Consider the following 13,661-nt stretch of genomic DNA (forward strand, 5'->3'; position numbering starts at 1 on the left):
ATAGGGAGTCTTTTCCTTCCCATCCTACCGGTGGCACTGCCTGACCAGCATGGCCCAGGTCTCCAGCCTGTGAGGCTTTGCTAAAGATGTTCACTGAATGAAAACCCTTGCTGAGGCTCCCAGCCCCGGTCCTAGTATGCGGCAGGTCAGATCTCCGCCCCAGCAACCTGCCATTTCTCTAGCCTCACTCAGGTCAAGAGGACCTGAACTCCACACGTTGCTCCAGCCCCTCCGCCCCCGGTTTCTTCATCACTTTCAGCATTTACTCGGTGCTAGGCACGGCGTTGAGCACCGGAGATGAACATCGCTGCCCTCCTGGAGCGTCCCAGTAGCGGGGGGACAGGCAGCCCCCGACACACAAAAATGACAAACTGCAATAAGAGCTAAGACGAAAAAGTCCTGGATGCCGTCAGATGTAACGCAGAGGCAGCGGTGGCAGAAAAATGGGATGGAAATGGGGCGGCATGCAAGGAAAGTCTTTCTGGGCAAACGACGTCTATGGGCGTCCTGGAGGGCGGCTGCTTCCACCTCCCTCCACCCCCAGGTTCACAGGCACTCAGAGGCGCGCGCAGACGGGCACACGGCCTCACACAGAGCCCCGCAGACACGCTCAGACCCCGGCGCACGCACTACGCAGGGGCACGCACATGCGCACATCGTCCCGTGACCTCTCAGCGCCGCTCCCAGAAGGCCATCCGAGGTGACTCTTCCCCGACGGCACACCTGTGAAAGGATTAGGGACTGAGGCCACGTGAAGAAGATGTTCCCACGGCCCTCAGCGCGGTGCTCCGCAAATGGCCTTGCACCCAGCGGCAGGACGGCTCTCGGCTGGTTTACCTCAGCCTCTCCGTTCCTCGCTTGGCGTTGTTTGCTGAGGCCAGCACTCCAGTCTCTCTGAATATGTGACATCTGCACATTCCAGTTTCCAGGCATCGGTTCATCCCTGAACTATCAGCTCAAGTGAGTCCTGTAGCATCTGCTAGTTCTGAAGCTTTGACAGTCATTTGCATATTCCCAGGCTGGGCGGAGGGGAGTTCAGGGAAATGTGAAGGTCAGGAGGGCATTTTGATTGGACGGCAATTTTTATTTTTTATTTATTTATTTTTTTTTAACACGAGAGGGCTTTCAAAAAAAAATGAGACCACTGAATAATCAGTGATCTCATGTTTTAAAATTGGCAGATTACATAGTAATATATTTAAACGCCTCCAGTCGTTGGCTCCCCAGAATCTCGGCAGAGGGAAGGGCAGAATGGCAGTGAGTGACTTCACCTGCCCTGAGAGAGAACCCAGAATTACTCCGGGGCCCCCCCTCTATTCTCACCAGCACCTCGTCCAAAAGCAGTAGTCAAATCTCAAATCTGGGAGAGGCATGAAGAAAGCTGTCTGGCATCTCTTTTAGCAAGCAGTGGGAAAGCCCAGGGATATCCTTGGTGTTCTGCATTGCGGTTTCCCTCAGCTCCTCCGCGGGTTCCACAAAAAGAAATACGGGCTACCACCCTCTGATGGTGGCCTTTGAAAGACCTGACCCTGAACACAGTGGGTCACAATTCAGAGGCTGCTGGTAGAGTCGGCTCTGGCAGACCCACAAAGTTTGCCAGGAAAATCAATACGAAGCTGACAGATCAAAAGTGAGTCATGGCAGCTTGCCTCTTAGGAAATGGTTAGATTGGTGTCTGACTGATAACACCTCAGTGCTTTTCATAGTAGGTCTGAAAATAGCTCAGAATTCTTTAAATGTCTGGAGATGTAGGCGACAAAAAGAGTTTTGAGTGGAAAAAACCTCCTGGAGAACCCCACTTTTGTTTCCACCATGTTCCCCCGTCTGCCTGCCTCATACCATATCCCTGGGTGTCCGGGGATGACTCAGTGCTGAACGGACCCACACAGCTCTTTGGGAGACCGTGAGTCTAGGACTCAGGATTGGCCATCTTGACAGGGAGTGAGCTTGGTCATTCAACATTCAAGCCCTTTGTTCTGCCAACTCTTGTGTCCCTTGTTACAAATCTCTAGGTCCCCGTCACCTGCCGCTCATTGCTCCCTTGAAATACCATTCTTTCTTAAAGGAGTGCTTTTCTCTGTCCTCGAGCCTAACTGGACCCATCAGGTTTTTCACTCCCTCAGCTGTAACTCTTCATATCAGTGGTGCTTATGTCTTTAATATAAGCAAGAGTTGTAGCCACAGGAGTCACCCGGAAGTATAAGATAGAGGAAGGGAAAGAGAAGCCTGGTGGAGGGTTGCAGGAAAGGATGGATTGGGGGGCGGAGAGGCTGGACATGTGTCTGTTGGAAATGACCAAAGCATGCATTAACAATGACGTGGGGTGGGAGGCTTTAAAGTGAGTACAAAGGGACCAATGCACAAGATGCAGGGAAGGAAGGAGTGACAAAACCTGGTGCCCACTAGACAGAGGCATGAGGGGGAGAGGGAGGATTGTCAAGGGTATACCTGAGCCAGTGTTGCTCCGGGAGGGTTCTGAACACCACTTGCATCAAAATCACCCGGGAGCATTGTAAGATTACGAATTCCTGGGGACCCAACCCCAAGAGTCTGATTTGACGGAGTGATGCCCAGAAATCTACTTTGTTGAAAGCTCCCCAGATGATTCCAGTGCACAATAAAGTGGCTGTAAAGGGCTGTAAGCAATGCCTTTTACATTTCCTTCCCTTCCATCTAATATGGTGCTTGGCAATTAGTCAGGTGTCAAGAAATGACTGCTATGGTGAGAAAATGTCTAAGTAAGTGGAGAGGACTGGAGGATGACTAAAATTCCAACCTGGGTGGCTGAAAGCACCGTGTCTCCATGGCCAGATGTGAGGGGGCAGGTGGAAGGAAGAGCGAGCTTGTGTGACGGTGAGAAGTCCAGTTTCAGACAGGGTGACACCCAAATGTGGGTGTAGCATGCCTGGGGCTCAGAAGTGATGCAAGGTCGGGCATGGATACATGCAAGATGTGTGCACACTAGTGGAGGCTGCTGCTTGGCTCAGGTGTGCTTCAGGCTGCTAAGGTCAGAGCTCTGGGGGAAATGCAGGACGAGGGTCAGAAGGAGGACCAAGACCCAGCGGGAATGGGAAATGCAGGATGAGGGTCAGAAGGAGGACCAAGACCCAGTGGGAACAGGAGAGGGAAAAGCAGAGCCCTTGGGAGAACCAGCTATGAGCAGTACCCAAAAAGTAACAGAGGAGGGAGTACAAAGAACTTAGAGGTTGGCCTATGGGGTCAGAATCTGGATGGAAGAGCCTGAGAGCTGAGGAAAGGGCCACCAAATTTAACTATCAGGGAAGCACTGGTGATCTTTAAAAGAGCAGTTTGGAGAGAGTGGGAGGAACAGACGCCGATCGCAGGGATAAAACAAGGAAAGGAATGGAGAGGACAGCTGAGGCTGGTAGCAGAGATCAGCCACTGGGAGTGTCTCAGGGGAAAGGGGAAACTAGGAGGGCAGCTAGAAGAGGAGCACAGAGGAAAGCAAGGTAGGGGGCCTCACTCATCCCTGTGGCAGTTCTGGTGCAGGGACCTTCCTTTCTTCTGTTCTTCTCACTACCCTTCCTGGGCTGTCTCACCCACGGCCTCAACCTCCACCTCTCAGTGAAGGAGTCCTGTCCCAGGCTCCCCTTGGCAACCCCCCCTCCCCACCCCTGACCTCCCACCTCCACCCCATCTGTGCGGGACACAGGCACTCAGGCAACACCTATCAACCTCAGGGACAGATCCAAGGATTCCTATCTCTCCTGGTGGCGCCACCATCGACCCCGTCACCAACCAAGCCAGACACCCAGCTATCTCACCCTCCCTCTTCCTCATCCCCACATCCTGTCCCTGACCTTGACCACATCCACTCTGGCAGCCCGCTCTGCCCCTTCCTGTCCAGCCCACTCCCTTCATGTCTGACCTCAAATAGGTCTCCTGGTCCCCTCCATACCTCCCAGCCGCTGTCAGAGTCATGTTCTGACAACACTGATTCGGTCAGATGTCCCACCGTAGTGACCGAAGAATGAAGCTCAAGCTCCTTTAGGGGAGGTGGGGGGTTTGCTTGAGACTGGTTCACACCACACTTCTATTTAGCTGCTCTGGCTTCCAAGTTCACCACCGTGCTGGCCGCATGTGGCAGGGAGCTTTCTTCCTTCCCCTTCCACCATCTTTCCATCTCAGACTCCCTTGGCCACCTCTGTCTGGCCAACGCCTGGCACTCTTTCCATTCGCACCCCAGAAGTCCCATCTTCAGAAGGATACATTTACTGCTCCTTTCCTTGTCTACTCACTCCCCTCACTCCCCTTCATTCAGTAGGCTTTTTGTAGCTTCCAGGTCTCTGTTTTACCAGACCGTGCACCCCTTTGATGGAGGCACCAGGTAGACAGAGGTGGAACTGGACTCCAGCGTAGGTCCTCCCGGGAGGCCAATGGCGGGCTAAGAACAGACTACGTTGAATGGGAATAAAAGGAATTCAAGGGAAGGCCTACAATAACTTCATCAAACTTAGCTTCTCCTATTCTCCCTTCTTCTGTCTGCTCTTTCCCTTCAGTCTTCTGTCTTTTCTTTCCTTCGCTTTCTCCTGCTGTACCCCCTTGTGTTTTTCCTCTTTTTTTTTTTTTCTGGCTTCTTTCTACTCCTTTTTCCTTCTGTGGGAGCTTACACCAGCTCCAAGGATGCCTACCCCTTTTCCTCTGTTGTATCTCTTTCCCCTGAGCCACATCTTTGAGGCATTTGTATCTACGTCCAACTAAAAGCATCGGCTTGTTACCCAAAGACACAATAGTTTGCTTTGGAGAATTTAGCCAGGTGGATAAGATTGACACATGAGGTCACAGAAGGAAGAAAACCTTGCTGATCTGCAGACCTACACTATCAATTGGCTGTAAAACCCAGACAAGGTCCTTGGGTAGAAATGCTAGTTAAAAGTCCTCCTAAAAATAAGAGGAGATAATAAGCATGTAAGCACAGTATTGAAGCTCTGCCCTCAAGAGGAGGTGTGTGTTTGCAAGGCAGGGGCGCCTGGGTGGTTCAGTGGGTTAAAGCCTCTGCCTTTGGCTCAGGTCATGATCCCAGGGTCCTGGGATTGAGCCCCACACTGGGCTCTCTGCTCAGCAGGGAACCTGCTCCCGCCCCCCCGCCATCGCCTGCTTCTCTGCCTACTTGTGATCTCTGTCAAATAAATAAATAATAAATAAATAAATAATCTTTAAAAAAAAAAAAGATGCAAGGCATCCTGGCCCCAGAATATGCCTGAACACACACATTTCTACCCCTGCGGGAGGGGAGACATGCACTTCACCCCACGTGGTGGGGATGCAGAGCCTCTGGGGACCTCCAGCACCTTCTCAGTGCTGCTCGAGGGTCCCACAGCCCCTCCCTCAGCCCCTGGGAGATGAGAGGCAGGTTCACACAGCCTGTTGCCCACTGTTCTGCCACTGCTCCACAGTGAGAATTAAATGAGGGGTAGGGGTGATCTATAAGCCCTAGTTCCCCGCAGAGGCCCTAGGACCCCTTAGTAACAGGGTGGAGGATCCACCCTGTTTCACAAAAGAAACACACATAAGTGGCCAAGAGTCCTGAAGCCAAATGGGATCAATGTGATTTTCCTCTGTGTCCAGTGATTTTTTTTTAATAACAGGAATTTGGATTAGGCGTATAAACAGTTTCAAGCCCAAAGGAGACACTTGTCAGTCATGTTAAAACTCCAGTCACCTGACACAGACACCAGTCCAAACATCTCTCTGGTGTCCTTGTCCCTGGAAGAGTTGTCTATCGTGGTTGACTACTGAAGGGAGAAATGAAGAGAGAAATGAAATCATCTGCTGTGCTTCAGGCTATCAGGACCTGCTCACTGCTCTACTGGGGATGCAGGGGGGCCTGCGGAAATTCTGTTTTGGCATTGAGATGGAGAACTGGCTGGGCTTTAAGGATGATCTAATCCAACCCTCTCACTTTACAGCAAGGGTGGGGGTGGTGTGAGGCTCAGAGAGACCAAATGATGTGTGTAAAATCACAGAATTGAAGGCAAAACTGTGAGTAGAGCTCAGTGACTTCCCTACAGATATGGCCTTTGCTATAGCTCATGGTCTAATCCTGGTTCCGTGTATCCCCCAGCAGTCTTCACACCAAAACAACCAGAGCACTCAGTGGACCCCAGACCCAAGTTATTGTCAAGGAGGTACCACTGCAGTGGGGACAATGGCACCTGGAGGGGGTGCGTTGGCACTGGTGGGCCCCATCAGTTGTGCTGAGCAAAGCAGTGTGGAAGGGGAAAATCCTGCAAGGGCTGTCTGTTCCACCAGGGTTCCAAGAATAAATGACCATCCTTTCTACAAAGCAGGCTGAAGGCTCTAGATCCTGGCAAACGATGGCCACCTCTGTATGCCAGCAAAGAATAAATAACAGCTTTTCCTTGCCAACAAATCGTCAAAAAGCCCAGTCTTTCCCCAGAACTCTGGTCCCCAGTGCTGCACACCCTTGTTGTGTTTGCCACTCCATAAGTAATTGAAGTGCCTTAAGGACACATAAATAATCTTTTTCTATTTAATCTTCAAGGCTGGAGTCCTGAGTGGGTCACTGTTCTTCCTCATCCCCGAGTCGAGCCGTGGAGACCGCCAGGGCAGCCACCAGACATAATGGTTCAGCAGGGCCCATGTCAATGCTTGCACAGTAGTGTGTTAATGAGTGTTGAAACTGACATCGCAAATACAGCTTTCTCAATTTTGCAAATTACAACTCTGTAACAAGTCATGCTGTTAAAACATATAAGAAATACCAGTTAAGCCTTCAAGTAGATAACACACAGCCTGTACAGATCACTGCTATCCCAAAGTGCAGAACAAATCATTTTCTTGGAAATGAGGCGAGAATTAGCAGGTAGTTCAATTATTTGAGTACTAAGAGAAGTAGAAATAACAGATCCAAATGTTAAATACCAATTACTACCTTAGGAGCTTCGAATCAGCTCAGCATTACAACATGCCCCTCCTCAGGAGCAAACCCAGGAAATGAAGGCATTTGGGCAGAAAACACAAATATATAACCAATGTCCATGCATTAAAGACACAGGGTCACTTCCAACTGGCACTTTTGAAATGCTCCTCATGTATATTGTCAGAAGGGCCTGGTCTGTACATGTGTCCCAGTGGCATTGAAAATAACAACCTTTCAATTCTGGGAGTGACAGGGCTCTGAAGCCAGAGCTGGAAATAAATGATCTGAAGCTTCTATTGTGTCCCCCTAAAGGAGGTTTATGGGTCACTCTGACAGCCTGGTGGCCAAAGACGTCACCTTGTAATTGTATTCTTAACTCCAGAAACAGAGCATAAAATTAACCTGATCCTCCCTGACTAGTTTCAGAGACCAGAAGACACTGCCACATAAGATGTCACCTGGACAGAGCCCAATGGAGAGCTTGGGAACTCCATACCTTGATGGTACTTTGAAGGAAAGGAAGGTTATTCCTCCCTAGGCCACTTTCAGGCACCATCCTTTGTGGGAATTAACTCCAGGGTTCAAGCCAGCTGGGTTGTTCTCTCTCCCTCTGATCTGAAACCACCACTTGGAGAAGTCGATGCTATTAGCAACTTCTCACTCTCAGAAGTGATCAAAGTTTATATTGTGTACAAGTGTATAAATATGTACAAGAGATGTTAAAAAGACAGTCTCTAAAGCACTTTGGGATTCCCCCAATGAAAGGCACCAAATAAATGCAAGTCATTACTAAAATGGAAAGTCAAGTTTTCTAGCTTTCGCATCGGCGAAGAGTAACCACTAGGGGTTATCTCTTTTTTTGGTGGTAAAACCTGCCTATTGAGAAAAATACTCATCAGAATGACTGAGTTATTCTGTCTCCTCCCTTTGTTTCAGCTTATCACAAACTACCGTGCTCAGTGACCCAAGAACCCTGATCCTTGCCAAACTGAACAGTCCCCACAAGTTTGTACCCTTGCTGGCCCATAGTGCAGCTGGAGATAATCTCATAAATTCTCTGCCATCCAGTGCTGGAAACATGAGCTAAACCTAGGGCTCCATGTGCACCATGTGCAAATTCTAAAAAACAGCCCTGCTCTTCTGACTGGCAGCCAGTTGCCCCCACGTCATCTCACCTTTCCTGATTCATCTACAAAGAAATGTGGATGGTAGACCACCAGGCACTGGGAGAGGCCACCTCCCTGCCCCCACCCCCATGAAGCTCCAGTCTCATGGAAGAATTTGACCTGGAGACTCAAGGGGGTAGGGGAGCAGTGCGTTCCTCCAACCAATTGCCCACTCTGTAGAAGCCACAGCAACTGTAAGTAACAAAGCCTTCTGACAAGACCCTGAGGTATATGTTTCCTTCTACCAGCATAGACACAAAATAGACCTCTGTAGAGAAGGCCCAAACCTTGGATAAAAAGCCTGCCTAATGCCTCACCTAGACTGGATTCAGCACCCTTTCCAAAGCCCAAACAATCATGGAAGCCAATTGACGAGCCACCCGATTACCTGGAGAAGTATGTCACAAAGGGCCCCGGGTTCCGTTCACCTTATTGTGGGCTAGTTTGACTGAAGAAGAGGAGAGAGGGCACTGTGGAGAAGGAAAGGGTTCTCAACGTTCAACCCAAGTTTGGAAATATAAAAATGTAAAAGTCTTTCAAGGAGCAGTAAGCTTTTCAAGAAGTTTGTGATTGACAACATTTTGCGAAGTAACAGTGTTGTGTTTTACAACTCTCTCCTTGCTTCTGGCCTCAACCCACCCTCTCCCGACAAAAGGTCATTGAAGTGGAAGTAAGCGCTGCAGTATTTCCACCCCAGAAGCCATTCAGACGTCACTCATGCATGTCTCTGTTTTGAGCACACACTTCCACACTGCTGGGTTTCCATGTCATACCAGGAACTCCAGGGCAATGAGAGCATCATATATAACCCACTGTATCCTAGAAGCAAAATGATCCAGGTAAATTCTGCTGGGAAAGAAAGGCGCCCTCATTTTATGAGCTTCCAGAGCCAGCAACAGTTTCTAAGCTATTGCTCTTGCTAGCAACACAGTAATGTTTGCCTCCAGGAGAGAAGACAACAGTAAACCTCTGTTGAGTTGAGAAAGACAACAGGACCTTATTTCTAAACATCTTAAAAAATAAATATTGCAAAAACATGCTTATATCTAAGACACAGCAAAGTTTCATCAAATGGCCTGGACCGGGAACCTCAGCCAGAAATAAATATCTCTATGACCCCCCTTGGAAAGATGAAGGCCAGGCTTTGAAAGGTGTTCAGGTATTCCATGATTTGGCCTACGTATAGCTGAAGGCCTGTCCCTAATGCTTCTCTTCTTAGGGGAAAAAAAATTCAATCATCACTACATGTTTAACAGAGTAACATTCTCTAAAGGCGACATTTATAAGATGAACATTAGCGTACATCATTCTAAAGGTGAACTGGGGTACCCATGCAAGCCACATTGCTACAGATAACTTGTAAAAACAACTCACGGACTTGCATCGGTCCCGTGTGCTCCACTTCGGATTCTTTGTTTTGGTAACAACACTAACGGAAAGGAATGGATAAAGAACTGAGATTTTGTTTTTGTATGACTGAGCAAAATCTCATCACAGCCTTGCTGACCTCTTGGATGGGTTTCCACCGGACAGACCTGTGGGGGCTTTTGGGACAGAACTCACAAGACAACCTCAGAAACAAGAGCACAGACAACTCACAAGACAGTACTGGGCCACGAGCACTAGAGTAGAGCACAGGATACACAGAAAAATTAGCATTCTAGGTGGTACTCATCTGGCAGAAAGGGGAACATTTTTATGCCCACGAAGCAAAGACCAGTGAGTATCATTTCACAGAAGGGTGCAAAGGCATGATGTCTAATGCAGCACCCTCTAAAAAAGATTCTAAATGCTGGGGAAGCAACATGGGGTGCATAGCCCATGCATCTCTCTCTCCCCTGTGGGGCTGGGCCTACTCCTTATGCCATAACCCTAAGGTGCCCGAACTGTGTCAGAGGCACAAGATGCAACCCGGCAGTGTGGGTTTGAGGGTGACAAGTCCTTTCGGCTAATGTAGGGAATCATTTAAACTTAGTTCACTCGGTGAGCTCCTGCTCATGTTTGTCAGGCTTGCCATGAGGGATTTAACTTTATGGGCATAGTAGTCCCTTAAATTGACAGAAGGGACCTCCTTCATTCCATCTCCAAAGTCACAGCTGCGCATGGCACTCTCCAGTTGCTTTTGGCGCCGGTAAAAGTGGGAGAACTTATTGAAGATTAAGGTGATGGGCAGTACCACCACTAGGATACCAGCCAGGATGCAGGCAGAGGCGGTCAGCTTCCCCGCCGTAGTTCCCGGGACGACATCCCCATATCCCACAGTGGTCATGCTGACGGTGGCCCACCACCAGCAGGCAGGGATGGTGGTCAGGCCCTCGTTCTCCTCCTTTTCAATGGTGTAGGCCACGACGGAGAAGATGGAAATCCCCACAGAGAGATAGAGCAAAAGCAGACCGACTTCTTTGTAGCTGTATTTTAGGGTGGCCCCCAGGGAGCGGAGGCCAGTGGAGTGTCTAGCCAGCTTTAGGATGCGGAAAATCCGCATCAGCCTCAGGACCTGGGCCACCCTGCCCAAGTTGGCCAAGGTAGGTGTGCTCTCCACCACCAGGTTCACCACCAAAGTGATGTAAAAGGGGACGATGGACATGAGGTCAATAAGGTTGAGGGCATTCTTAAAAAATTTGAGGAAGTCAGGGGCCACAGCGAATCTGGCCACCAGCTCAAATGTGAACCAGGCGATACCAAAGTGCTCCACGATTTCGAACCTGGGGTCCTCCCCCGGGTTGCCCTGGCTGTCAGGTATCTGGAAATCTGGCAGGCTATTCAGGCACATGGTGATGATGGACCCCAACACCACCAGGATGGACAAGATGCTGAAGACCCTGCTCAAGACTGAGTAGCCAGGGTTGTCCAGCGCCAGCCACAGCTGCCTGCGGAGGTTGCCCAGCGGCTGCCCATCGAACTTGGAGGCGTCGTTGTAGAACGCCAGGATCTCATCAAAGGAGGAAGTGGTGCTTTCTTGGTCGCTCTGCTCGTCCCACTTCTCCTGCTCTGGCTCCACTTTGCGGCCATGGTAGCTGTAGCTACAGCAGGAGTCAATGAAGAACTCGTTTATGCCCCAGTACTCGATCTCCTGGCTGAAGGAGAAGACACACAGCTCGGCCATGACGTGAAGCTTGCCCGTGTGGTAGAAATGCAGCACGTAGGGGAAGAGCTCGGGGTTGCGGTCGAAGTAGAACTCACGCTGGACATCGTCGTAGTCATCGCAGAGCTCCAGAATGGCCTCGCGCGAGTGGCAGAGGAGCAGCCGGCCCAGGCGAGTCTCAGGGAAGCGCAGCAGGGTGTGCGAGCGCAGCCGCCTCTTGAAACCTCCTACATTGATACGGATCTCTCCGTCTTCGACGTTGGCCTCAGACACGTCCCACAGACTCTGGCGGGTCATGCTGGAGACGCCCGAACGCCCGTGCCGCGCGGGGGCGCTACACCTGTAGGAGGAGGAAACCACGTCTTGTGAGCGCCGAGCGTCCGCAACCGGGGCGCCCCTTTCTTTTCTCCCCACCCGTCTCTGGCGAGCCCCAGTCCTCCCCGGGCGGGTCTCTAGGGTCTGAGGGCGCTGGGATAGGGGGAAGGTTCCATGGGGTTTGGCCCCTTCCCAAAGAAAGGTTAGGGAGGAGAGGGTATATTTTCAGTAGCATGGCCGCGCCTCCACCGCGGGGGGGGGGGGGCGGGTGTCCTGTCGATCGCTTTACGCTCGCGGGGGGTCGCGCCCTCCCCACCTTTCAGTGCCCAGTGGGGCTGAGAGCTGACCTTGCCCGTAGGCCGGCGTAGGAGACGCCCCCGCCCGCTCGCCGCAGACATGCGGGACTGTACCTGGGATGCGCACGGGCAGGGCTGGGCCGAGGTGGGGGGCGCGCAGCTTCGGGAGGGGGGGGGCGGGGAAATAACCCGGCCTCTGGGTAGGGGGCCAGCCTGGCGTCCCCTGCGTCCAGCCCTCAAGACTGGAAACCCCCCTCGCCCCCAGCCCCGGGCCTCCCCGCCCGCCTGGCGCGGTGCCCCGGAGCCGCGTGCGCCGCGCCTTACCCAGCGGAGCTGCCAGGGCTCGCCCTGCGCGTTCTGGAAGGGCTTACCTGCGAGCACGGGGGCCCGCGGCCGAGGCCGGCGGGAAACTTCCCCGACCTGCTTGTTAGCATCGCTGCGGTCGCCGCTGCTAGCTGGCTGTGCGTGTGCGCGCGGGTGCGAGTGTGTGTGCGCCTGTGTGTGCGCCCGGCGGGTCGGCGGGCGGGGTCCGCCAAGCGTCTCCTCCTGTCTCTGGCCGGAGATGCTGCCGCCGCCGCCCGCAGTTGCGGGAGGCTCACAGGTGGCTGCGTGGCCCCGCCGCTTGCAGAGCCCCCTTCTCTCGATCCGCAAGCCCTCAGCCCCAGAGAGAGACAACAGCCCGCGCCGCAGGCGCCAGCGGGAGCCGGAGCGGGAGCGTAGCCGGTGCGCCTCGACTTGGCCCTGCGCTGGGGCGCAGCGCCGTGGTGCTGAAAGGACAGCTCCACGCGCCCCAGTACCGGGCGCTGCCGCCTCCCCAGACTCCGGAGATGCAGCTGCCGCCGCGTCGGCTTCGCGACTCTCCTCGGGCGCGTCACCGCGACCCCTCTGCGCCCCCTGCTCGATACATGGCCGGCACCTTTTCCATCCCTCGGTGACAGCTGTTATTGCCACTCTCCCTCCTCCCAGGGTGCAGGCAGGGGACTGCCTACGGTGACCTTTTCCCACTGGGTGCCGGGCGAGAGTCTAGCTGGGGAAGGTGGGGCCGCTTGCCTGAGTCTGGGGGAAGGGCAGGGCTCGAGGAATCCCGGCTTTCCCCTTTTGGGGACCTGAGGCAAAGTTTCCTGAAGCTGGGGGTGGGCGTTGGGGAAAGGCAGTGGGAGGGAAGGAAAGGAAAGGGGCAGGGAAGCCTGAGGTCAGCTCATCTCAGCTTGCCAGGGGTGGCATCGCAGGCACCACTCCTGGGAGGGAGTCAAGTAGTTCTTTGGGGGAATTCTGTATGGGCACCCTGTGTGTAGTGTACAGGCTGGTGTGTTGTGCAGGATTTAGAGGATGATAGTGAGCTGTGTGTGTGTGTATGTGTGTGTGTAGTCCAAGGACAGTAGGACTTTTTAGTGTCTGCATGTGTAGCGTTGATAAAAATGGAACCTCTGAAGGGTGAGGAGGTGTGTACAGTACGCCAGAACAGGAGAACCTAGGGCATGTCAGTGATGCCTGTTACAACTGGTTACTGTATGCAGCGGGCTGTATGCAATGTAGTATTCAGTGGCACTGAGACGGGATCTGTGTGTGATAAAATGAGCACTGTGTGCCTGTGGACACAGTGGGGACCGTGCAGGCATGGATCTGGTGGAGATGTGCTCAGTATCTGTGTCCGCATTCCCTAAGAGACTTGTGGCCCAAATCTGAGGTCTTGGTCTTCAAAGATTGCTCCTTAAATCACTGCCTGTTGCCTGAGTTGAGACATCAACCCACAGTCTCTGGGGAGCCCCCTCCCCTTAGTCTTTCAGCCCTTTTCATAGACCCCATTTGCAAAGACTGGAGCACCATGTGAGTTAGCAGGGAGCTAGTGGGCTACAGGCCTGGGTCAGAAGTACTGGAGAAAGTCCTTGTGGTGT

The 13,661-nt window shown here is 52.4% G+C and overlaps 1 protein-coding gene across 1 annotated transcript; it reads right to left on the minus strand.

Moving 5' to 3' along the window:
- Window positions 1-5,481: 5,481 nt before the first annotated feature.
- On the minus strand, window positions 5,482-12,494 carry KCNS2 (potassium voltage-gated channel modifier subfamily S member 2). The gene is made up of 2 exons (XM_032858622.1): window positions 12,138-12,494; window positions 5,482-11,495 (listed from the first exon to the last, which is right to left on the minus strand). Exon 2 carries the CDS (start codon window positions 11,450-11,452, stop codon window positions 10,019-10,021), a length of 1,434 nt encoding a protein of 477 aa, XP_032714513.1. The 5' UTR covers window positions 11,453-11,495; window positions 12,138-12,494; the 3' UTR covers window positions 5,482-10,018.
- Window positions 12,495-13,661: the final 1,167 nt, after the last annotated feature.

Source organism: Lontra canadensis, unplaced genomic scaffold (assembly GCF_010015895.1).
Source record: "Lontra canadensis isolate GAN:19392208 unplaced genomic scaffold, GSC_riverotter_1.0 scaffold15, whole genome shotgun sequence".
Lineage (NCBI taxonomy): Eukaryota > Metazoa > Chordata > Mammalia > Carnivora > Mustelidae > Lontra > Lontra canadensis.

Bases quoted from the DNA above. Each gene is read 5' to 3' on its own strand.
- KCNS2 (XM_032858622.1), bottom strand. From the start codon at position 11,452: ATGACCCGCCAGAGTCTGTGGGACGTGTCTGAGGCCAACGTCGAAGAC.